Source organism: Lutjanus erythropterus, chromosome 8 (assembly GCF_056507025.1).
Source record: "Lutjanus erythropterus isolate fLutEry1 chromosome 8, fLutEry1.hap2, whole genome shotgun sequence".
Taxonomy (NCBI): domain Eukaryota; kingdom Metazoa; phylum Chordata; class Actinopteri; order Lutjaniformes; family Lutjanidae; genus Lutjanus; species Lutjanus erythropterus.
This window is the reverse complement of record NC_139324.1, coordinates 8,189,906-8,211,773: the sequence shown is the minus strand read 5'-3', so window position 1 is coordinate 8,211,773 and position 21,868 is coordinate 8,189,906. Positions and strand designations below refer to the sequence as shown.

General features: G+C 38.9%; 2 protein-coding genes across 2 annotated transcripts; both read left to right on the top strand.

The window, feature by feature from the left end:
* Positions 1 to 465: 465 nt before the first annotated feature.
* LOC146322396 (gamma-crystallin 2-like) lies at positions 466 to 1,215 on the top strand. Its single transcript, XM_084723962.1, has 3 exons — positions 466 to 474; positions 613 to 855; positions 943 to 1,215. Exons 1-3 carry the CDS (start codon positions 466 to 468, stop codon positions 1,213 to 1,215), a joined length of 525 nt encoding a protein of 174 aa, XP_084580088.1.
* Positions 1,216 to 3,538: 2,323 nt separating this feature from the next.
* On the top strand, positions 3,539 to 7,171 carry LOC146322395 (gamma-crystallin B-like). The gene is made up of 3 exons (XM_084723961.1): positions 3,539 to 3,556; positions 3,862 to 4,104; positions 6,899 to 7,171. The coding sequence occupies exons 1-3, from the start codon at positions 3,539 to 3,541 to the stop codon at positions 7,169 to 7,171; spliced, it is 534 nt and encodes a 177-aa protein (XP_084580087.1).
* The last annotated feature ends 14,697 nt before the right edge of the window (positions 7,172 to 21,868 follow it).

The window sequence follows — 21,868 nt, the reverse complement described above, 5'->3', positions numbered from 1 at the left end:
TCAACATGAAGACAAATTGTTCTGACGTGCAAAAACATATCCACAGTTTTCAACTTTCACCAAACCTTAAGTTCTGAAGGCGTGCGAATTAAGCTCCAAGAAGTTCAATATAACCAGAACTAAGTCATAAAAATGAAACTAATGAATGAGCAATTTAATTTTTGTCTTTAGTTTGAGTCACCAGTGTCATCATAGCTTACAGAAAACTAATACCACCGGTTTATGCAATGGTTCAGATCAGTTTGGACTGAGCAGGGACTGGGGTTTAGATACTTGGCACTGCTAAACAACCATTGTGTGTGGAAAGGCAATTCAGTGAGTAAGAACAATAGGCAGACTCTAGACGAATATTTGAATTGTAATAACCGTTACATGCACTGCTAACCATGCATTTGGTAGTATTGTTTCTGCCATGTATAAAAAGTAGTGCGTCTGTTAGCGTGTCGAGTGTTTGAAGCGCCACAGATGGAGAAGGTGAGAATGAACTGTGTGTTCTTGTAGTGGCAAAAGCCAATAATTTTTGGAGGAAACATAGACGTCAGTGTAAATCTAACTATGTGCAAGCACAGGTGTAGATAAAACTCTCTTTTTATTTACAAATGTTCTTTTCAGATTGTGTTCTACGAGGACCAGGACTTCCAAGGAAAGTCCTATGACTGCAAAGGGGACTCACCTGACCTGCACGGCTACATCCGCCGTTGCAACTCAGTAAAGGTAGAAGGTGGCTGGTGGGTTCTGTATGAGCGTAACAACTTTACAGGCTACCAGTATGTCATTGGTCCAGGGGAGTATAATGACTTCCACCACTGGATGGGCTTCAATGACTGTGTCAGATCCTGCAGGATCATCAAAAACGTAAGTCGCTACATAACAAGAACAAACAAACACACTGTGTTTCCTCATGCATCAAACTGAGCACATTTCTGTGACTGTTGGTTTCAGGCCAAGGGGCCGCACAAGCTGATGCTGTTCGACCAGCCAAACTTTACCGGCAAATCTTTGGAGCTGACTGACAACATGAAGTCCTTCGAAGAGAAGTGGCTCCGGCATGAAGTCCAGTCCTGCAAGGTCCTCGAGGGCTCCTGGGTTTTCTTTGAACATCCCAACTTCTGCGGTCGCCAGTACCTGCTGGAGAAGGGAGAGTACCGACACCACTCAGACTGGGGAGCTCTGAAAGCGACCGTGGCCTCCATCAAAAAAATCATGGAGCTGTGAAAAGATTTTTAAAATGAAACTGCAATAAATTTCTTTGATGCTAATGTTTGCTTGTGCCTGTGTCAAGCTTAATTTAAACTTTTCTCTTAACAGAATTTATTATAAACAATAATTAATGATAAAATAATCCAGTTAATTATTACTTATTATATGCACTACTTACAGTTACCTGAACATATCAGCACAGAAATACTTTTACTGAAATATTACTCAACTACAAGTAAAAGTACTGGTGTTAAAAAAAAATATACTAAAACTGCTGAGAGTATTAATTACTTTTTAACCTTTCATATTTAATACATTATCAGCAGTAACATTCAATCAAAGTGGTTTCTTTTTCTCCACATCTTCAGTTTAAATGACTCCTGCTGCGTTGTGCTCACCTCCACACACCTGTACCTGCTGCAGCGGGGTTTTTTATTGGTCCGTTCAGCCTTATTGGCTACAAAAATGCAGATGAGGGTTTGGATATGAATTGAATTGCAGGCCTACTCAGTAGTGATTTTTGGAGACTGCATCATGTAATCATACTCGGAGTAAAATTACAAACTTAAAAATATTCATCAAAATACAAGTACTCCAAAAACGTCTTATTAAGGTAACGAGTAGTTGTAATTCATTGCATCCACTCCTGCAACTAAACAAAAAATAATGCAGTGCAGTACAACAGCCCTGCAGTAAACTCTACTTATATCCAGGTTATGATGTGCAGTATTTGTTTAAACAGTTCAGTGTAGCGCTCAGTCAGTTTCTGGTGCTGCTAAACTGTGTTGCTTTAGCATCAGCAGCAGGGCTGCCTGGTCATTAGAGGGATCTTGGTGGTCACAGTTTTTATCACAGTGACTGTCAGAGACTGTTCATGCAAATGATTTGGTCTGTGTGGAATAAACAACTGTGCTTTTTCAAGAAATAAAAAGAAAGAAAGAAGAAAAATCAGAGAATCTAAGAAATAAAGAGGGAGATTTCTGCACAAACACAAACAATGAAACACTTGAGAACACTGCTTTACTCTTCTGGTCTCAAATGATGTCATTGATTTTGAATAACAGCGTCAGGTTTGTTTTGCTCCCCTGACATGGGAACAATCACCCTTACAGGAATATCTGAAGATTTTATAAACTGAGTTGAATTTAATCTCACCAGAACACATCAGTACAAAACCACAGTGCTAGCTCAGTTTTAGTATCACAATCAGACGTCAAACACATCTTCAAAAAGCTAAATTCCTGCCACAGGCAACTATGGATGAGCACTGCAGGGTGAGACTAATAGACTCCTGCACATGGCTGCAACGAATGATTATTCATCGCTGGAAAATCTGACAATTAAATTCTCTCAGTTAATTCATTAATTTGGTTTATGAAACAAAAATGCTGGCACCCAAAGAAACATTTTTTAAATGTCCTCTTCTGTCTGACCAACAGTCCCAAACCCAAAGATATTCAGTAGATATTAAGTAGCAAAATCTTTTCACTGGAAATATCAAATGTTTGCCACACTTGCTTAAAAATGTGCAATAAATAATTTCTTAAAATATTTGTTCATTTGTTTGTTTGATTTACTGACGGACTATAATCAATCTTTTAGCCCTGTTTTACAGTCAAGTTGGACAGCTTCCAGTCATCTGAGTGATGGATCATGCTGTTCCATGAAAACACTGTAAAGTCATCCAGTAGGTGATAGAAATATAGAACAATGATCCTTATATCGAGGGGTGCAGTGGAGGTAAAAACCCAAGTAAACTGCTTCAAGACTTTACTGATTTATTTTCTGATCAATAAGGTGAAATAAGGTGGCTAAAACACAGTTTACCCTCCTCTGTATTTACCGCTACACCCCTGCTTCTATCCGCTGGTCTTTCAGAGCTGGTCTGAGAACAGTCAGCTGACTGTACTGGAGACAGCGGGAGGAGCGCAACAGTCTGAATACACCTGTACTCTGCACCAAAGACGTTACAGCCATGTACCATGGCACTACGTGGCCACTGGCCAACTTCACAGCATGAGCCTCAGTACCGGCTGCAGAGGAGACAATTTAATTGGATCAATAAATCGTTTCTGGAATCAGGCATCGACAGATCAAAAGGTCAGCCGATGCGATTATGAGTAAACACCGTATAAAGCCAAGCGTTTTTGAAACAGTTGCAACATCAGCCATTGTGCAGATTTAAATGCTGAGGCAATTAAAATGACAATGATGCCCCTGGCAGTGCACTTCACTGTGCCCACATACACTGTATATATAAATCTGAAGCAGGTCTGTGGGCAATGTTGTCTGTGTGAAAAGTGGGATTAACAAAGAATTATCAGAAGTTCGTGCAAACATGGACAATGTGGGAAAGGTAGGAAGACGTGAAGATGATGCTTGCAAGCACTTATTTGATTTATTAGAAGAAATCAAACTTGTAGCATAAAGAAAGACTTTACCTTTACTTTTACTTCACATATACTGCACATGTTGGACACTTGACCTCCTTAGACTCTAATTAGGTTTGAGATTCCTTCAGTTGACAAAATCATCAGCTGTACTTAACTGGTGCAGGTTTGCATGATACAAATGTGCAGAGTAACTGCATGTAAATACAGTTTATTATGCAGCATGTCATCAGTTTAGAGGGTCCGCTGAACAGCTGTTGTCCTCTTCCAGATCGTGTTTTATGAAGACAAAAACTTCCAAGGTCGTTACTATGAGTGTAACAGTGACTGTCCCGAGCTCAACACCCACTTCAGCCGCTGCAACTCTGTCCGTGTAGAGAGCGGGGCCTGGGTGCTGTTTGAGAGACCCAACTACCTGGGCTACCAGTACATTTTGACCAGAGGAGAGTACCCCGATTACCAGCGCTGGATGGGATACAATGACAGCATCAGGTCCTGCCGGATCATACGAAACGTGAGTTCATTCAGAGAGCATCCAGAACGAGAAGTCTTAAGTGCAGCTCTGCAGCTCTCAGTCTTTCTGCATTCTCACATTCAACTTCACCAGTATGTTTAATATTTCAGCCCTGTCTCTAGAAAGTTTATTACAGTATAAACTACTAATTTACAGCAGCAAATACTTATTTTCTTGAATTTTAAGGCCAATGTAATGCCTGTCTTAATCAACATAACAAGGAAACTGTTAATTTAAGTATTTGACATGCACAAAAATTGTTTTCAAACAATGCATGCTCTCGCAAAACATTATCCACTTCTATAAACTAAAGTATTATTAGACTTCTATGGTTATGTTTAGAAATTCAACACTTGGTTTAGCTCAGGGACAACTCTTGGTTAAAGCTGGGGTAGGCAGTGTATTTCTGGCATCATTGGGAAAAAAGTTCCATAGTAACTTTTAATCAAATCAGTTTGCCCCAAGAGACCTTACAACCTGTTCAACACCCCCTGTCCAGCCTCTAAAGAGTGAAAAGAGAGAAAACTTTGCTTTGCTCCTCCTCTTGCCTTTTTCAGGTTTTAGAAAATCTAACCTGCGTTGAGAGACTTGGGCCAATCACAGATCAGTAAGATAGTTGATTGTTGCTTCTCATTTCCAAGGAGACTCAACAACCAACCGTCTTCAAGCCACCAATTAAAAGCATCGATAGTTTGATGACCTGGCGACTAGACTCAACAATCAGCTGTCTTTCTCCAGGATCAGTATCACAGTTATCATATTGAGTAAACAGTGTTCATGTCAACTTAGAAGTCGACTGGGAGAGTCAGAAATACTTTTTTTGATCACCAGGGAGAAATTGTTGATGTTACAGGTGCTCCCATTCAAAAGAGAAAATATATGTGATCACAGAGAATTCATAAGAAGAAAATAAGAAGTATGTAAAATATATACATATTCTACTACAATATATAAAAGGGATAATATAACAATAACAATAATAATAAATATATACAATAAGAAGTGTGTGAAGACAGATGTGCCTTTTTCTACAATATAAAACAGCGATATATAAAAAAAATATCAGATAAATTGAAATAACAAATATGAGATGTGAGAATTATGTACAAAATGTGTATCAAACAGTATAAAAGCAGAAGTGCCAGAAAACCAAGGAGACATGGAAGCTTAGGATCAGCCAAGGAGCAAATATGAACATTTGCATCCCACATGATGTGAATGTGGCATAAAATCTTTGTACTGCTTTGAAACGTCTGACTGTCCATCCACAACACCTTCCTCCACATGCAACCTGTAGGGTGGTGTGTCCTTTCAAAACACAAGTGGGAGGAAAATGATCTCATCTCATCTTCATCTTCATCTTCTTCCTCTTATCCGGGGCTGGGTCGCGGTGGCAGCAGTCTGAGCAGGGATGCCCAGACTTCCCTCTCCCTGGACACTTCCTCCAGGTCTTCCGGGAGGATCCCAAGGCGTTCCCAGGCCAGCCGAGTGACATAGTCCCTCCGGCGTGTCCTGGGTCTTCCCCGGGGCCTCCTCCTGGTGAGGCATGCCGGGAACACCTCCCCAGGGAGGCGTCCGGGAGGCATCCGATATAGATGCCCGAGCCACCTCAGCTGGCTCCTCTACTCCGAGCTCCTCTGGGGTGACAGAGCTTCTCACTCTGTCTCTAAGGGAGCGCCCCGCCAGGAAAATTAGTCGAATGTAAACGCAGTTTCTAGGAGACAAGTTTGGTTAGTTAATGAGGATATATTGAAATGAGAAAAAAGAGAAACGCATAACCTTATCTTGTCTTCAGTTACAATGTAAAACAAATACTCATATACTGAATACTGGGGTCTGATACCAGTATAGGAAATGCCTCTGATTGGGTATCAAGAGTAGGTTAAACCTGAGCCAGGTCATACAACAGTCAGTTCTGCTGGAAAACATATTTTAAAAGATTAAACTCCATTAGATGAAATCAAATTCTGAGTCTTACAGAGTTGACAAAATGTTACATTTTTGTTATTTCACAGCATAGTCATAGTGAGCAGCCATTTTATTTTTTAAAGTGTCTGAGAGTTCTCTTAATGCTAATCAAAATACACATTTAAACCATAAGTCTTATTTGGCTTTGGTTGAGACATTTGATAGAATATTTTTTTAATGAATCTGACTAAAAATAGAAAGTGAGCAGCATTCTCACCTTTTTTAAACCAGGAAGTGAGACAGGGGTATAGCTAACTATTTTTATGCCTTGATTAAATCGTGTTTTTGTACAAATCTGAGTCTGAGTTGACTCAAATCTGGGACACAACTTTAAAGGGCCAACATTTTTATAAAAAATATATTTTAACACAAAAACAGCTGATTATTACACCTATGTTATCAGTAGGTATTATTAGTTTGATTTTATTAGTTTGATTTTGAGGGCTTTTAATGCATTTTTAAATTGTTTGATGTTGTGAATTTTTGTCTGGGACAATGATGTTTTCTGACAGAACAGAAATAAAAAAAAAAAAAAAATACACATACACATATTTCACATATATATATATATATATATATATATGAATCCTTAAATAATATGTTTTCACCAAAAAATTGAAATTAAGTGTGGTATTGATAATTTAAGTTTTTTTCTTTTTGTTAGGACATGATTTATCTCAGTTTGCAAGAATGGATGTTATATATAGATCAGTACTCAGAACCAACAATGTGCCAACTATATTTAAAATATAGAGTGTATTTTCTCTGTTGTTAGCTGCTGGGTCACTCGTCGTGTAGACATTAACTGATCTGGCCTTTCTTTCAGACTTCTGGTGTGTTCAGGATCCGTGTGTACGAGCGTCATGATTTCGGTGGTCAGATGTTGGAGTGCACTGAAGACGTGAGCAACCTGCCCGACCAGTGGCACCTCCGCGAGGTTCACTCAGCCCAGGTGCAGGACGGGGCCTGGGTCTTCTACGAGCTTCCCAACTTCCGTGGACGCCAGTACCTGCTGGAGAGAGGAGAGTACCGCCGCTTCACAGAGTGGGCGGCCGTGAACCCCAACGTGGGGTCCTTCCGCCGTGTCCAAAACTTCTAGAATGTCTCTCTTTTAGTTGATGTTTCACATAACTGTTGTTTGGGAATTTGACAAAGAAGGATTGTGCTCTTGTATGCTCATCCCACCATGTTCTGATAATCAGACATGGTATAAATAAATTAATTAAAAGAAATTCTGAGCCGATAACATGAGGTCTGGATCACAGTGGCTATGACAGGATTTAAAAGTAAGCTGTAAAAACTTTTTGATGACATTTGAATCTCTAACATTGTGACTGCTTTTGAGAGAGAAGTCACCACCATACTGTTTCCTTTTCTTCGCTTGTAAGCCTCATTTCTGTGCTTTTGTTTGGAGTAACGATCAGTGGCCTACACCACAAAGCAAAATAATAAAAAGAAAAAGAACCTTTTGGCTGTTTGTGACAATTAATTTTGGGTGCGACAAAAGGTAAAATGTAAAATATGATCACCCAAATAAGATGCTTGTAACATTATATGACTAGCAGCAGCCTATATTTCATATTCCCATTTGTTTGGTTGATAAATGTGGAAGTTGCAGCTGTTAACAGAAGTTAATTTTTAGAATGAATATGTGGAGTGCCTGCTGTCTCAACCAACACTTCCCAGTGGCACAAAATCAACTGTTGTTTGGGTATTGCAATAATAATTTCACTGTTAAGTACACACAAACATTCATATGCTGAAATACAAGCTTGGCTGAGGTACTTAACAAGTGGTCAAAATGCATCTATAAATTAGTGATGCACAATATTGTTTTGTCAATATCTGATCTGCTGATGTTTTCCAACCCATTTTGGCCGATTGCCAATGACAATATATGCACATATTTTTTCCACCTAACTGCACAGAGCATTAAGTCTCCCTTGTAGTGGCTGATAATATACGAGCAAGGGTAAATACCAATGCAAGATGATGATTTAATCATTTGATTTTTAAGAAGTACTCACCTCCAGGGGTGGTTCTAATGTCACATTATTGCCTGGCTATTACTGGCTCCACACATGACTGTTCTGCTGTTGGGAAAAACGTTCTGGCTTGTTGCATTTCTTTAAAACAATCACCATCTTCTTGCGCAGCGCTAAGCCCAAGATACAGTGATGGAACCCCTACAAAATAGTGTTGGGGGGAGTTGTTGAGGTGGAAAATTTGCACGTCAGGAGGCAAATCTGAGTAAAATGACCACATCACTGCAAAAGAAAAAGTAACAGTTTGTTTATGTTCATATGCCATTAGCATCCTAGGTATTAATCTGCCATTTTCAGCATGTAGGTTGCTATCACACAGGTTGTTGTTGTTTCCTGGGCACTGACTTCCTGTCAGAGTTAATCTCAGCAGGTAATCCACTCCATAGTTTGGGTGCCTGAACTAACGGAGGGCTGATATGATATTCAGTGTTGGTATCAGCCCGATATTGGCCAAAATCACCAGACTGGATGTCAAGAGAAATGAAAACTTGTAATCAAATACAATCTAACAGCCTGAACTATTATATAAAAATGCAACTACAATAAATTGGCTTAACTGTCTGCTGTGTGGAATATAAGCTCAAGGAAGCAAAAACAAAACAGCTGAGTGACATTTATGTATTTATTATCTAAATTTCATTTTGAAAGTCTGAAGGGTGCTGAGTGATCATAAAATGCTAACTAAAGTTCTGTATGAAAATGCTTCATTAAAAAGAAGCAGCAGTATATTAATTTCACAGTTTGAGCATGATATTTTTTAGATGGCTTTTGTGGTGCTTCCATACAAATGCATTATAAACAGCTCATTTGTGGTATTGATATCGATATCGGACATGAAAACGTGATATCAAACCATCCCTAGCTTGAACTGCAAAAGTCACCCTTAGTAATCAGTGAGTTTCATACAGCTCGTACAGGGTTAGAAGAGCTTTGATATGATTAGAGGCCTGGTTATGCAAAGCCTTGAAGGTTAACAATGGAAGGTTTAAAATCAAAAGTGCAGGGGGAGCCAACGCAGGGAAGCCAGAATGGGAGTTATGAGAAAATTCTAGCAGTAGCATTTTGGGAGACCTGAATACTATTTGTTGTAGGGAGGATTAAATCTATACATGACAAAAATATAAGCATGGACCCTGTATCAATCCTTGAAGGCTAAGAATGATCATCTTTTATTAATTGATTTACTTTGAGTTGAATACAGTGAAACACCCACATGTCTTGCAGTTGTCTTTCTGTTGTGTGATTGGATGGACTGTGTGACTATATGAACTGGGTGCAGCAAAGAATAAAATTCCTGATTTGTCATCGTTAAGTCTAAAGACGTTTTGGGAAGCCAAGTGATTGATATCTAAAAGGCGGGTGGAGAGTTGGATTAGGCTGCAATGGTTAGTGGGTTGTAACAGGACATTTAACTGGTTGTTGTCAGCATAACAATGGTACTGTACATTATGTTTAGTAAGGCAGCATACATAGGAAACCATAAGGGACCCAGGATTGACACTTAGGGAACACCATGTGTGAACGTGGAAAAAAAATGAGGAATTTCCAACAACAAAATAAGAAAACTGCTCCTAACAGATTTTTTTTTTTTAAATTAAGATGAGAAATGAAATTTCTGCTGTTGAGAGAATGATATTTTTACCTTGCGAGACAGCTTGATTTGCAAGATGACATGGGAATCCATCTTTTAGGCTTTAAGTTATCAGTTTGTGTTTGCACCAAATGTGGTGCACCCACTCAGCATCCTAGGAGGGAGTACTGGTGGCTTTGGGCAGGGTTTTAAGTGTGATGACAGCAAGAAGTGTCCATTGAAGCAACTTATCTCAAACAAACACTTCTGAGGAGGTTAATGTAGATACTGTGATAGTATCAGTTATATCAGTACTGGAGAGTATTTCTTCATTGAAAGAAGAACAAAGAACGACAATTAAGCATTTTCTTAATGGAAAAGATGTTTTCATGCTTCTCCCAACTGGCTTCCACAAGAGTTTGATCTGATTGGTTGAAGTTACCCTGTGTTAGGGCAGCTGTTTAGCTCAGTTGGTAGAGCATCTGCCCCATGTATAGAGGCTGTCAGTCCTCTGCAGCGGCTGCTGGTTCGACTCCCGTCTGTGGCCCTTTGCTGCATGTCATCCCCTCTGTCTGCACCCCTTTTCCTGTCTACTCTTCAGCTGTCCTATCTAATAAAGGCAAGAAAAGCCCAAAAACATAACTTAAAAAAAAAAAAAGAAGTAAGATGTAACCTGCCAAGGTTGAAAGTGCTTGCCCTTTTCAAAACTGTTTCTAAGGACGACTTCCCAGATGGTTCTGTGTAACAAAGAATCTGGCATGTCAAGTTAATATTATTTGGCTCCTCCTGAATAATTAAAGTTCCGTCTTATCAGCCTGTCATATCAGCAGAAATGTTTACTTCAGGCTGATACTGATGATGTGCAAATATTATTGTGCATTATTGTTCCACTCCAAATGCAGCATTAACAAGATGCTGGTATTAATTAAAACAAAATGTTGTGCAATCAGTAGCTTAGCTTGTGGCTGCCATAATAGCCACCGTATCAACTTTTTTTTTTTTTCTTTAGATGAGTGGAGTAGGCATGTCAAGTATTCAAGAGGAAAACATTCCAAGATCATCTTATGCCGATTTGCTTCAGAAGGAGGTTTTATCCATGATAAAAAGATGTTCTTTCTAGCAGCATATGCAAGGATACCATACAGTCTGCGAGAACTAGTACCAACAATTGGATCTTGACTCGGATGCCCAAGAAGCAAAGAAACTGGGTTCACACACAAAGATGCACCAAATATTTTTCCCATGTCTTGTATAATATCCATCCAATATGTTTGAATTTTGGGAAGGACCACACACAGTGAGTGTAGGTCCCCACAGAGATTTTACATTTTAGACACAAAGGTGAGACCTGAGGCTTCATCTTGTGTCTTTTGTTGGGAGAGATTTGCAGACGGTGCAAGATTTTAAATTGCAACAGTCTACCATGTTTGCACATGGAAATCTTCTTTGTATGATCCCATATCACATCCCATTCATCCTCGTCAATATTTACACCAAGTTCAGTTTGCCATGTCTTTGCAACTTCGTGTGCACTCGATACATCAATCTGGTTTAAGATACTGAAAAAACGAGTTATAGATTGTTTGGTTGGACCAAGGAGAAGTAACTGCTCTGTTCCTGATGTTGTGGCATTGATACTGAAAGTAGTTTTTCTAGTTATGAAATCTCGAACTTGAAGGTATCGAAAGAAATTATGTCTAGGGAGATTGTATTTTTTTTTTTTTTGAGTTGTTCAAAAGACAGCAGAGAAGCACCGTCAAACACATCACACATTTTCTTTATCCCCTGGGATGTCCAAGTGCCATAACCACTGTCCATCATACCTGACAAGAAACCAGGGTTCACCATATCAACTTTTGTAAATGAATAAACATGAAAAAAATTATATGACATAAACAGACAAACAAAAATAGTAAGATCTACTTTTATTCAAGAATGTGTAATGCGGTATTTTTGTTGTTGTATGCAGAGTTGAGTCTGCTGTGGAGCATTTATGTCCTGTACCTTTCAATACATTTCAATAAATGTATGTTTGCACACTTCTTAATCCATGTCCTGTAAGACAAAGAACATCACTGTCTTGGAGAATGACTTCAGTTAATCACGCTCAAGTCAAAAAGTTTTGAGTTTTGAGTTCATATGACAAAATACTATAAAGCCGATACTGCCTAATTAATTATGTAATTAAAAAAAACATACATTGTGCATAAACCCATAGCACTTTTCTGTGTTCTTACCAACTTGTTACTTATCATTTGTTTAGAGTGCAGGTGCTGCATATTAGCAAACTTCCCAGCATGCATTATGTGAGAGTTAAAACTCTCCTGAGATGCTTTTTAAGATAATTTTAAGAAAAAATATATGCTGGACACTTGCAGTGCCTCCAATACACTTCCAGATAAGTCATGACTGCTGTCACAATAATGAAAACACTGTGAGCCATGATTAGTATTCAGTATTCACACTTCATGTTCCACATGTTCATCAGTGAGACAGAACAGTTGTTGGTTCAACTTATTATCTCAAACTTACTGGAATGTTTTCTCAGTTTCAATTAACTCAACTGGTTTTACAAAACTCAGATAAGACTTCAAATGTTGAAAAGTTAAAAGTTGATTACTATGTGTTTGGTGGTTTTAGCACCACACAGGTCAAATGGCATGTAGTCCCATTATACTGGAGAGAAGGCAGACATCTCTACGGGTGATATCTCCAAAATTCTGCAATCACACCAAAACTATCTGGATGGATAAACAGCACTGCAAGCCAGAAGAAAATATGTATTTTTGATTTTGGGGTGACCTGTCATTTTAAGTTAAGACAGTACAGAAGTCCTTTTAATGGTTCTCAGCATCAGATGAGCTGCGTGAGGATTACTGAGGTATGGCTCCTGAGATGCACGCACACACACTGTGTATGTGGATCCTCCTCTGCCTGCTCTTCGTTCTGCATGTGTCCCACTGTGGCGCTCCTGAACGTCAGTGTGGGCAGTCATATGATACAGAGCTGATGGGAGAACAGGAGGGAGGTCACAGGGCTCAGCTAAACCTGTGGACAAAGAGGTGCAGCGTGCTGATGACTCAGTGGGATTTGCCAGTAAGAGCGTGGAGCATGCCAGCTGCTGTTAGTGCTGACGCTCAGCTCGCTGGAACAACGCTGTGACCCCAACAAACACAAAAGGAGTCCAGCCAGCACGTTCTCTCAGCTGCACTTATTCACAGCTAAAGCCTCTTTGTTTACTGCAGCACCTCATGTTTTCAGTGAGTGACAGCGGAGAGAGGTGCTGTCAGAGGGAGCTCCACTTCACATCGAGCCAGTGTGCGCCCTCTTGTGGCTGATGTTTGCAGCTGCAGTCCAGACAGTATTAGCCACTTCTGGTCTGGGTCTGTTTTTCATGATTTGGACAAGGTCCTTTAGTTTATGTCAAAACCAGGCTTGGAGAGTAATGGATTACATGTAACAGGATTACAAGATCTGGATTTTTTTTAAAAAAAAAAGCTAATTGTATTCTTTTACAATTACAATTTGGAATTTTAAAATAAAAAAATAATATACTGCCATGCATTTTTGTCTTTAAATCCAACAATAACCAACAATAACCCATCAAGGGAGTTCTACCAAGAACCTTTTCATACTCCAAGAACTAGATCTAGAACCCACCCAGGAGATTCTATCAATCACCTTTTTGTATCCCAAGAGTTTTTATCAGGAAGATTCTACAGGTAATATTTTTATAGTCCTAGGGTTTTATCTAGAACCAACCCACGAGGTTCTACAGAGAACTTTTTTATATTATGGTACAAAAAACCCTTGACGAAAAAGTTCTTCAGGCATTTCAACATTACCCGAAGCAATTTTTGTTCCAAAAGAGATTCTCTGGATGAAAAGGGTTTTTAATGGAACCCTTAGTCTTACAAAGAACCCTTGACAAACCCTTTCTTAAGACTATGATAGAAACCTTGCAACCTCACTGTACAGTAATGACAAGAAAAACGTGCTGTAGAATACAGGAAGCTGCAAAGGCCAGGAACCATGTTGCTACAACAACAGACTGCTGGTCTGCCAGACAACGTAGTTACTTAGGTGTCACCTGTCACTGGATAGACCCTACTTCTCTAGAGAGGCACTCCGCTGCATTGGCCTGTAGACGTGTCAAAGGCTCGCACACATTTCATGTCCTTGCTGCAGCATTAGAGGAAATACATTCTGAGTACCACATCCGGGAAAAAGTGACCAGGACGACAACAGACGGTGGCTCAAACTTCCTGAAGGCCTTTCGATTGTATGGCTTGGAAGAGAAAGAGGGCGAAGTTGCTGATGGACAGGAGGAGAGAGACTTCATCCTTGATGATGCGTCAGATGAAAGTGAGTTAGAGGTGGAGTATCAAGATGTGTCTGCTATTTTGAATGATGACACCGGCCTTGAGTACCAACTTCCAAAATGCCAAAAGTGTGCATGCCGTCTCCTCAATGAGTTAGAATAATGAAATAGATGTCAGCACTGCTGTTTACTGAGTGAATCCACCTGTTTTTAAGTTGCAGTATAATTTAGTTTTCTTTTCATGGTTGTGTGATACTGGAACATGATTGTAGTTGTAGCTGTGACTGTAGTTGATTTGAATGACATAGTTAATTAAATGTTATTTTATTTTGTATTTATTTGTTAATTTAACATGGACAATGCACAATAAATATATGTACCAGAAAGAGCTCATTTTCATCTGTACATCTTTTACAAGCTCAATTCAGTTGAAATGGGATTTTTGGCTGAGTACGCTGCTATAATGAAGCCTGTTGCCATGGCCCTTAACATCCTCCAAGGGGAAACGTCTGTGCATATGTGTATTAGTTTGGAACAAGCAACTGGACTTGATAGAGTTCTTAAAGATGTTTTGCCTCTCATCCAAGAAGCTTCTTCAGTTCTGCCTGACTGGTTTGGGAGTTCAGGTATTAAATCTAACACCTAGGGGAGTATGTCACTCATGTGCCTGCCCGTCCATTGTGTGACCCTTGAGTGACCTTTCATGTCCATCCACTGGAGTTATGAATTGATTGCATTCCTTTCCTCAAATCAAGAAATTGTTGCTCAAAGTCGACACAAGTCTTCCAGCGTCTGCAGCCTGTGAGAAACTTTTTAGTCATGCTAAAAGATCACAGCTTCACTGCAAGAACCTTGAGAGCCAACTACTGTTGACGCTTAACAGTCACTTCACTGAGTGATTTTTTTTTTTTTTTTTGGGACAGAACATGCAAAAGCAGTAATTTTCACTAAAACACACACACTGTTTATGCACACAGAGACCTGTGAATGTATAGGCTGCCTTATTCTATGCAGTCTTTGCCTGCTCAGCCTATTGTGCTGTTTGAAGGGCAAGTAAGGGAATGATGTGCAATTGAAATAAAATGTCTGCCGTCTACTTCTCCCATTCTGAGGACAAAACACACAATTTCATTCAGAAGAACACATTCAATCTTCTCTACTATACATAACTTGTTACTACAAGTAAAGTTTGCAGGGTTCACATACAATACTGTTACCTAAGTATTGGTTTCAAAAGCTTTATGTTGTGAAAAAGAATGATATGAATGAAGAGAATGTTTTGAAATGACTAAACTGTTATCTGTTCTACTAAATTTCGTTCAGCATAACACCTAGTCTCTCATTGATCTTAAAACCTCATTCCAAATAAAGTTTGAAGAGTTCAAACACAGTGTTCAAGTGCAGTTTACAAGGCTTTGGTTTCAAAAATGTTGTTATGAAAAAGAATGACAGTCTGACAGAAGAGGATGTTTGGAAAAGAGAATATTTTGAAACTACTAAATTGGTAATAAAGGATTTATTACCATTTCTTGTGGCTGAATTTGCCTTAATTTATGTAATTTTGTAAAGATTTCATTTATTATTGTTTTAGTTATAGCGCTACTGTTTGGCAACATCTGAATTTGCACATTGCTATTTTATATTTTTGTCTATTTGATTACATTCATGCCCTGATTATTAAAACAATAAATCAGAAGTTACTCAGCAGTTACTCAGTACTCAAGTAGTTTTATCACTAAATACTTTTTTTACTCTTACTCAAGTAATTATTTGGATGATTACTTTCTACTTTTACTTGAGTCAAATTATTCTTAACTAATGATACTCTTACTTGAGTACAACTGAGATAACTGTGATATCAGTTCCTGCCCCAGGCGAGCTGCTGAATATGCTGAGTGTTTAGCGCTCTCAGTATGCGAGTCCAAGGCAGTGTGTCCCATAGTTCCAAGCTTGAAGCTTTTACGGCACAAACGGCATTGAGCTTCCCACTCATTACCTGGTACAGACTGAACCCAGTCGTATTTAGAGTCATTTAGCCATAACGGATTGAAAGACGCTTGCCCATCTTTGACTTACACTGACTAGAAGTTGCTGCGCGAGCAACGACTTCAGTGGGTAAATCACAAGCGGAGAAACACGTAACTGGGCCTCACACAAATGACTGAATAACTGACTGTAAATGGGACTGTGTTTGCATGTGATCCTAACTTTGATACAAATGGATTTAAAGTTCTGAATATTAGGCCTGGATGATAAAACATTAACAATATACATCCTTGATAGCAATAAGAAAACAGCTCGATAAAATGTTGGATAATTTGACAGCTCATCACCAACCTGTAACATCCCTTGACAGCGGAGCGTGCTAAGAGTGACTCGTGAACAGCCAACCATCTAACAGACAGACCTATGTGTGCTCTCTGCCTGGCTCATTGAAACAGCCTATCATATCCCTGGACGCTATGACAGACCGACTATCCTGCGTTTGAATAACATATGGAAAATATTTGTTTGACAACTCATGTATCATATAAGTAAGAAAGGGGAAAAAATGAGACCTTGCAGAATGAAATTTAAGACTTGTGAACAAAATTCAATACCTTTTCAAGGCCTTAATTTACGATTATTAAATTTAAGACTTTTTCAAGTTTTTAAGACCCCGCGGGTTCCCTGTTATATGTGTTTCTACTGAAGTATTCATCAAATCTTCAGGAGAAATAAACAATTAGAATTTTTGTAAAATTAATACATACAATCCAGTAAGATGTACTATATAACACCTGGAGATAAGCACCATTTTTAAATGTATATATTCACTTTATAAGACAGGATTTATTATATACATTTTAGATGCAGAAGATTTTCAACATGCATACTGGTGTCCTCAATATGAGAAACCCCAGATGTGAAGGACTTCTTCTCACCCATCTACACTGTTTATGCTTTCATATAATGCTTTTGTTGGGGCCAGGTAAGGCTTGGATTGGTATTAAAAAGGTCTTTAAAAGTCAAAGCTAAATTCAGTTTGTGGATTCCTGCAGATACCCTGTTTCACTCCGTTTGGTGTAATTCACAGATTTTTGACAATGATGCTGCTGCCGCCGTCTAAGAGGCCCTTACTACATTGGTCCTCAATTTGTCCACCTTCGTGGTCAGCAAAGCCGAGGATGAAGGTCTTGACAAGCAAACAGGAACAGCCACCACTGTTGAGGGACACTGCCTTGATAGAGTCTCGCAGAAAGCGAAAATCCTCCTCTTCTGATGTGAAGAATGTGAAGATCACTGATTCCCTCACTGTCCCTCCACGGCGGATAACACTGGCAACACTTGACAAGCTCGTGCTAAATTTTGTATGTGAAGCCAGCCAACCATTTTCTTTGATTGAGATACCATCCTTTAAAAACAGGGTTAGTCAGCTAAGGGTTCTGGGTAGAACCTCAGCCTTTCAGAAAGAACCCTCTTGGAAAATCTGTCCCATAGATTAAGATCTTTGTACTTCATTCACTCACAAAACTGTCTTCAGTGTTGCAGGAGGTCAAGTCCTAAAACATTTCTGCTGTTGGACGTCTTCCCCCGAGCCCCACGTTTCCTCCAGCTCAGTTATTTTTAACTTGTGTGGACATGATTGGTCTCAGCAGCTGAGAGGAACTATGTTAATCCCAGGAATGTCGTTTCTGGCTGCAACATTTACCTTGTATGGATAGATGGACTTCATGTAATAAGAGAGAGTGAGAAGGAGGAGACACAGGAAGGCTGAAACAAAGTCAAATACAAAACTGAATCTGCTGCAGGGTTAAAAATAGCAGAGAAAAAACATTTTAAATCGAGCAAAATCACTCAGACAGCCACACTAAAGCTGGTGAAATGCCTTTGTCGGGAACAGCTTGTTATGAAGAGTAAAAGCCACCGTGATGTACGTGGTTTTCCTGAAAATGTCTCCCAGCAATACTTCTAATGGCTCGCTCAATAAATGATGATTGCTGACGCACCGCAGGCAGCTGATGAAAGGCTGCGATATGAGAGTTCCACCTGAAGCTGATTCAGGACGACAGCGACCATGAGAACCAATACAGCGAAATGTAAAACCTCTCTGATTGGCACTAAAATGACATGCGATTAATTAACGTAGGAATACTGTCTGTGGTCAGAGAAACAAACATGAGGCTGTAACCAAAGTTCACGGAAGCTCAGACAGTTTTTACAGTCTCAATCAAATGATACTTTGAAAACATCCTCCATTATTTCCATATGGAAAAAAGTGAGCAATCAGATTTTAACACCAGAGGTGCCAGAATTCCATAACCACTGGAATAACTATAAATGGTCTGACTTCCAAACTCTGTTATCTCTCTTGATAAATAATAGACTAAGAAATTGCATCTACTCAGAGTGAGAAACATTTTTATATAATTCTGAACATGCTATTTTAACTTTAATAATAACAAATTTCCAACTAGAACCATCACAAAAAATAATCACAGCCTATGGGAAAAGACTGGAAATGAGGAGAAAAAAGGAAACAAAAAAAGGGGTAATTATTGTTTTTTTGTAATAAGTAAGTGTACTTTGTTTCAAATTGTTACAACTGTCACTGGTCTCCCCTACTTTATTTTTAATTGAGTCTAATTAATTAATTAATTATTTGTTTTTTAATGCTGGGAAACTGGAAATTGAGACCACTTGTGAATTTTTATTGACAGAGACAATAATAGTTGCTAAGCAACCAAAATGCATCTCCAACTGTCCAGAAAGTAACAATACAACAGAGACAATTTCCATGTAGTCAGTATGACCGTCTGTGGCTCAAATAGGTAAAGATGATCACATCTTCTTTGCCTTTGTGTAATATATATATATATATACACATATAATATATATATATATATATATATAAACATTTGACAGTTTTTCTCATTGGCTTTTGCTCAATTCTCGAATCAGAATTATGTTTTTTAAAACTTGAAGGTTAAATCATTCACACATTTCAGTCACATTCAGACATTCAGTCACATTTCTCATTAATTCAAGCAATTTGCACGTTTTAGCATGTGTTCAAAACAGTCATTATAGTTGTCTACAAATTTGCACAATAATCACTTGCAAATGTCTCTCTGATCAAAACTGATGAGTTGATTCTCAGTGACTCTGAGACTCCTCAATACTTCTAAACAGTTGAGGCATCACGTGCAAAATGATCCATTCAGTTATCAAAAGCTGTCAGACATGCATGTAAATCCCATAAATATCTATGACATGTAATGTGAATACTTTACACGAAAGATCAAAGGTGAATTTTCTGTTCACAGTAAATGTAATCAGGGATGTAGTGGAGAGTAAAGACAAGTGAACTCAACAGTTCACCTGAAATGAAGCTGAGAGTTTACTCGTCTATTTTCAGATCAACTGTATCAATACATGAGAGGATTTACCACAACACCCCTGTACATCACACATTGCTACAAAAATAAGTTTACCTTATACATACAAATATGCACATCCTTTTTCTGTGTACTACTGTCTTGTACATTATTGACCTTTACCAGTACATTTTCACCTTCTGTCGAAATCTGAATCTAAAGCTCAGTGTGATATGTGACAGCATGCAGCTAAACAAAACTGACATTCTTGCATCTTATAGTAAACAATGTGTCAACAAAAAAGAGATTTGATATTTGCAGGGCCGACTGTCATGGTGGAAAAACAGCACGGCTCACACGATGATAAAACAACTTGAAACATAAATGAAAGGAGAGTAACAACGTTTTGCAAAAATGCAAGAAGGTTGTAATGATCCATGACACAATTGTGACAATTGCACTTACAGTTTTGGTAAAGTTAAGACTGTAGCATTGTGTTTTTAATTGAAGAATTGCACACAAATAAATTTGAAAACGGTGAAAATGACTGCATTAGTTGTTCTGGTGTTAAAATGAGTATGTGTTTGACGAAGGGAGGCACAGTAAGAAGAACAGGTTTCTTGAGAACAGCACTTCATAAACGATGAGGAAAATTGTGTCAGAACCATTTGTCAGAGAGGTGAATAGCTTTTCATTCTTGATACAACTATTTTTTCACTTTTCCCGTGAACAAGTTCAACACTACGAATGTGTTCCATTAGAGACCGTTTGAAAATGTGCAGTATTATCCCCGTTTTTAAAGGACTATATGTAACACCTTAATGTTCAAAAATGAACATAGCTGTATAAATACTGAGTAAGAGCTATAGATGGTATATTAGATTGTATCACTATTTAATATACAGTCTATGGTTGAAGTGAGTTGTTTCCTCCACCTTATACTCCACAGACAGAAGCTCACGTAGGTTGTCTGCAGGCTGCAGGGACACAGAAGCTACACAAACACAAGACGAGTGCAACATCGTACTTTAACGCAACCAACTGACAACGAGTCTGATACTGTAAAGTGCACTAAATATACACACTCTGGAGTTAAATGACTGCCTGTCTGACTGTCTGCTAAACTCTGTTAACATTTTGCTCAGTGTAATCATTTATGAACATTTGCTCTTTCTACAATAGAATTAATATTATAATAGTCAATAGAAACAAGACAGCTGATATAGATCTATATTTTGTCAGAACATGGGTGTATGAATAACGAGAATCCTATGGATTGTATTCATTCTAGATATGTACAACTTATATTTTTGTTTTTTTAATGATTTCAATTTTTTCTTGAAAAAGGTTGGTATTTCTCTGATTGGTGTGGACATGCGTACTGTAATTGGTAAGGTTTGTTATACCTGCTACATACGTATCAGGTGGTGGATGGATGATGGGTACTGAAGATGGCGACTCTGTGCAGCAGTCTGGAGCCTGAAACTTCACGACGGGAATCTTTTGCTGAGCGGATCTCTGCTTCTGTATTTTCGTGATCCAGCATGGATTTATGTGTCTTTTTCACTTTTCAAATCCGAACCAGTGACATTTCTCTGTCAGTCATTGTATCAAACCTGCCACATGTTATAGAAAAGGTTGTGATTGGCCTGAAATCAGTCCAAATGGAAGGGTGTCCAGAGGTATGTGACAGAGCATTGAAACACAAGCTCAGTTTGTCTGGTTCCCAGGCCGGTGCTTTTCTTTCTGACATGTCAGAATGTCTTCAGCGAAAATGGCCTATTAGATAATGAAACATGAGAAGCAACATGAGCAAAATCACATTAAAAGCTGCTGTGTAGGCAGCTGAGACAGCATCATCACATCCAGGAGGCCTCTGAGTCACCATTAAAGCCTCACATCCACAGAGAGAGAGAGAGAGAGAGAGAGAGAGACAAGATACATTTGCTTTCGGTCTCTTGACACTCTCTTGTCCTCTGAGGGGACCAACTGCAGAGAGGTCGTGTCCCTGTGATTTGGCTCTCTGCCCACGACACCCTCAGGTAGCCAATATCCTCACAGCCTCTTTCACACACCTGCCACTCAAACACACACATGCACCTTCGCTCACAGCTCTCGCAGCGTGCACCTCGCACACATACGGACCTGCTGGGACCTTAATTTGGACCCGAGGTCTATGCAGGGAAGAGCTCCCCACCATGCTGGACCCAAAAATGAACCCGATTTGAGATGTCACGACAGGAGCTTTTTTTGTAATTTGTTATCAGAGATGAGACACAAATATCTTAAAAAGCATCAAATTACAAATACTTGTTCATCCAATCTATCAAAATAAAATGTAAAACTGGTGCATGCTGAGTGGTTTGGCCACATGTATTTTCTAACCGCTCTTTCCTTCTGTTGTATTTTAGTGTCATTCAGTAAACTTACATAAGCTGCAATATCTGATCATATTTTGATTAAAACTTCTTTCCTCAAGCTACTGGTCATAAAATACAGAATT

Excerpts from the sequence above, each read along its gene's own strand:
- LOC146322395 (XM_084723961.1), top strand. Across the intron at positions 4,105-6,898 it reads CCTGCCGGATCATACGAAAC|ACTTCTGGTGTGTTCAGGAT; the intron begins GTGAGTTCATTC and ends CCTTTCTTTCAG.
- LOC146322396 (XM_084723962.1), top strand. Across the intron at positions 856-942 it reads CCTGCAGGATCATCAAAAAC|GCCAAGGGGCCGCACAAGCT; the intron begins GTAAGTCGCTAC and ends TGTTGGTTTCAG.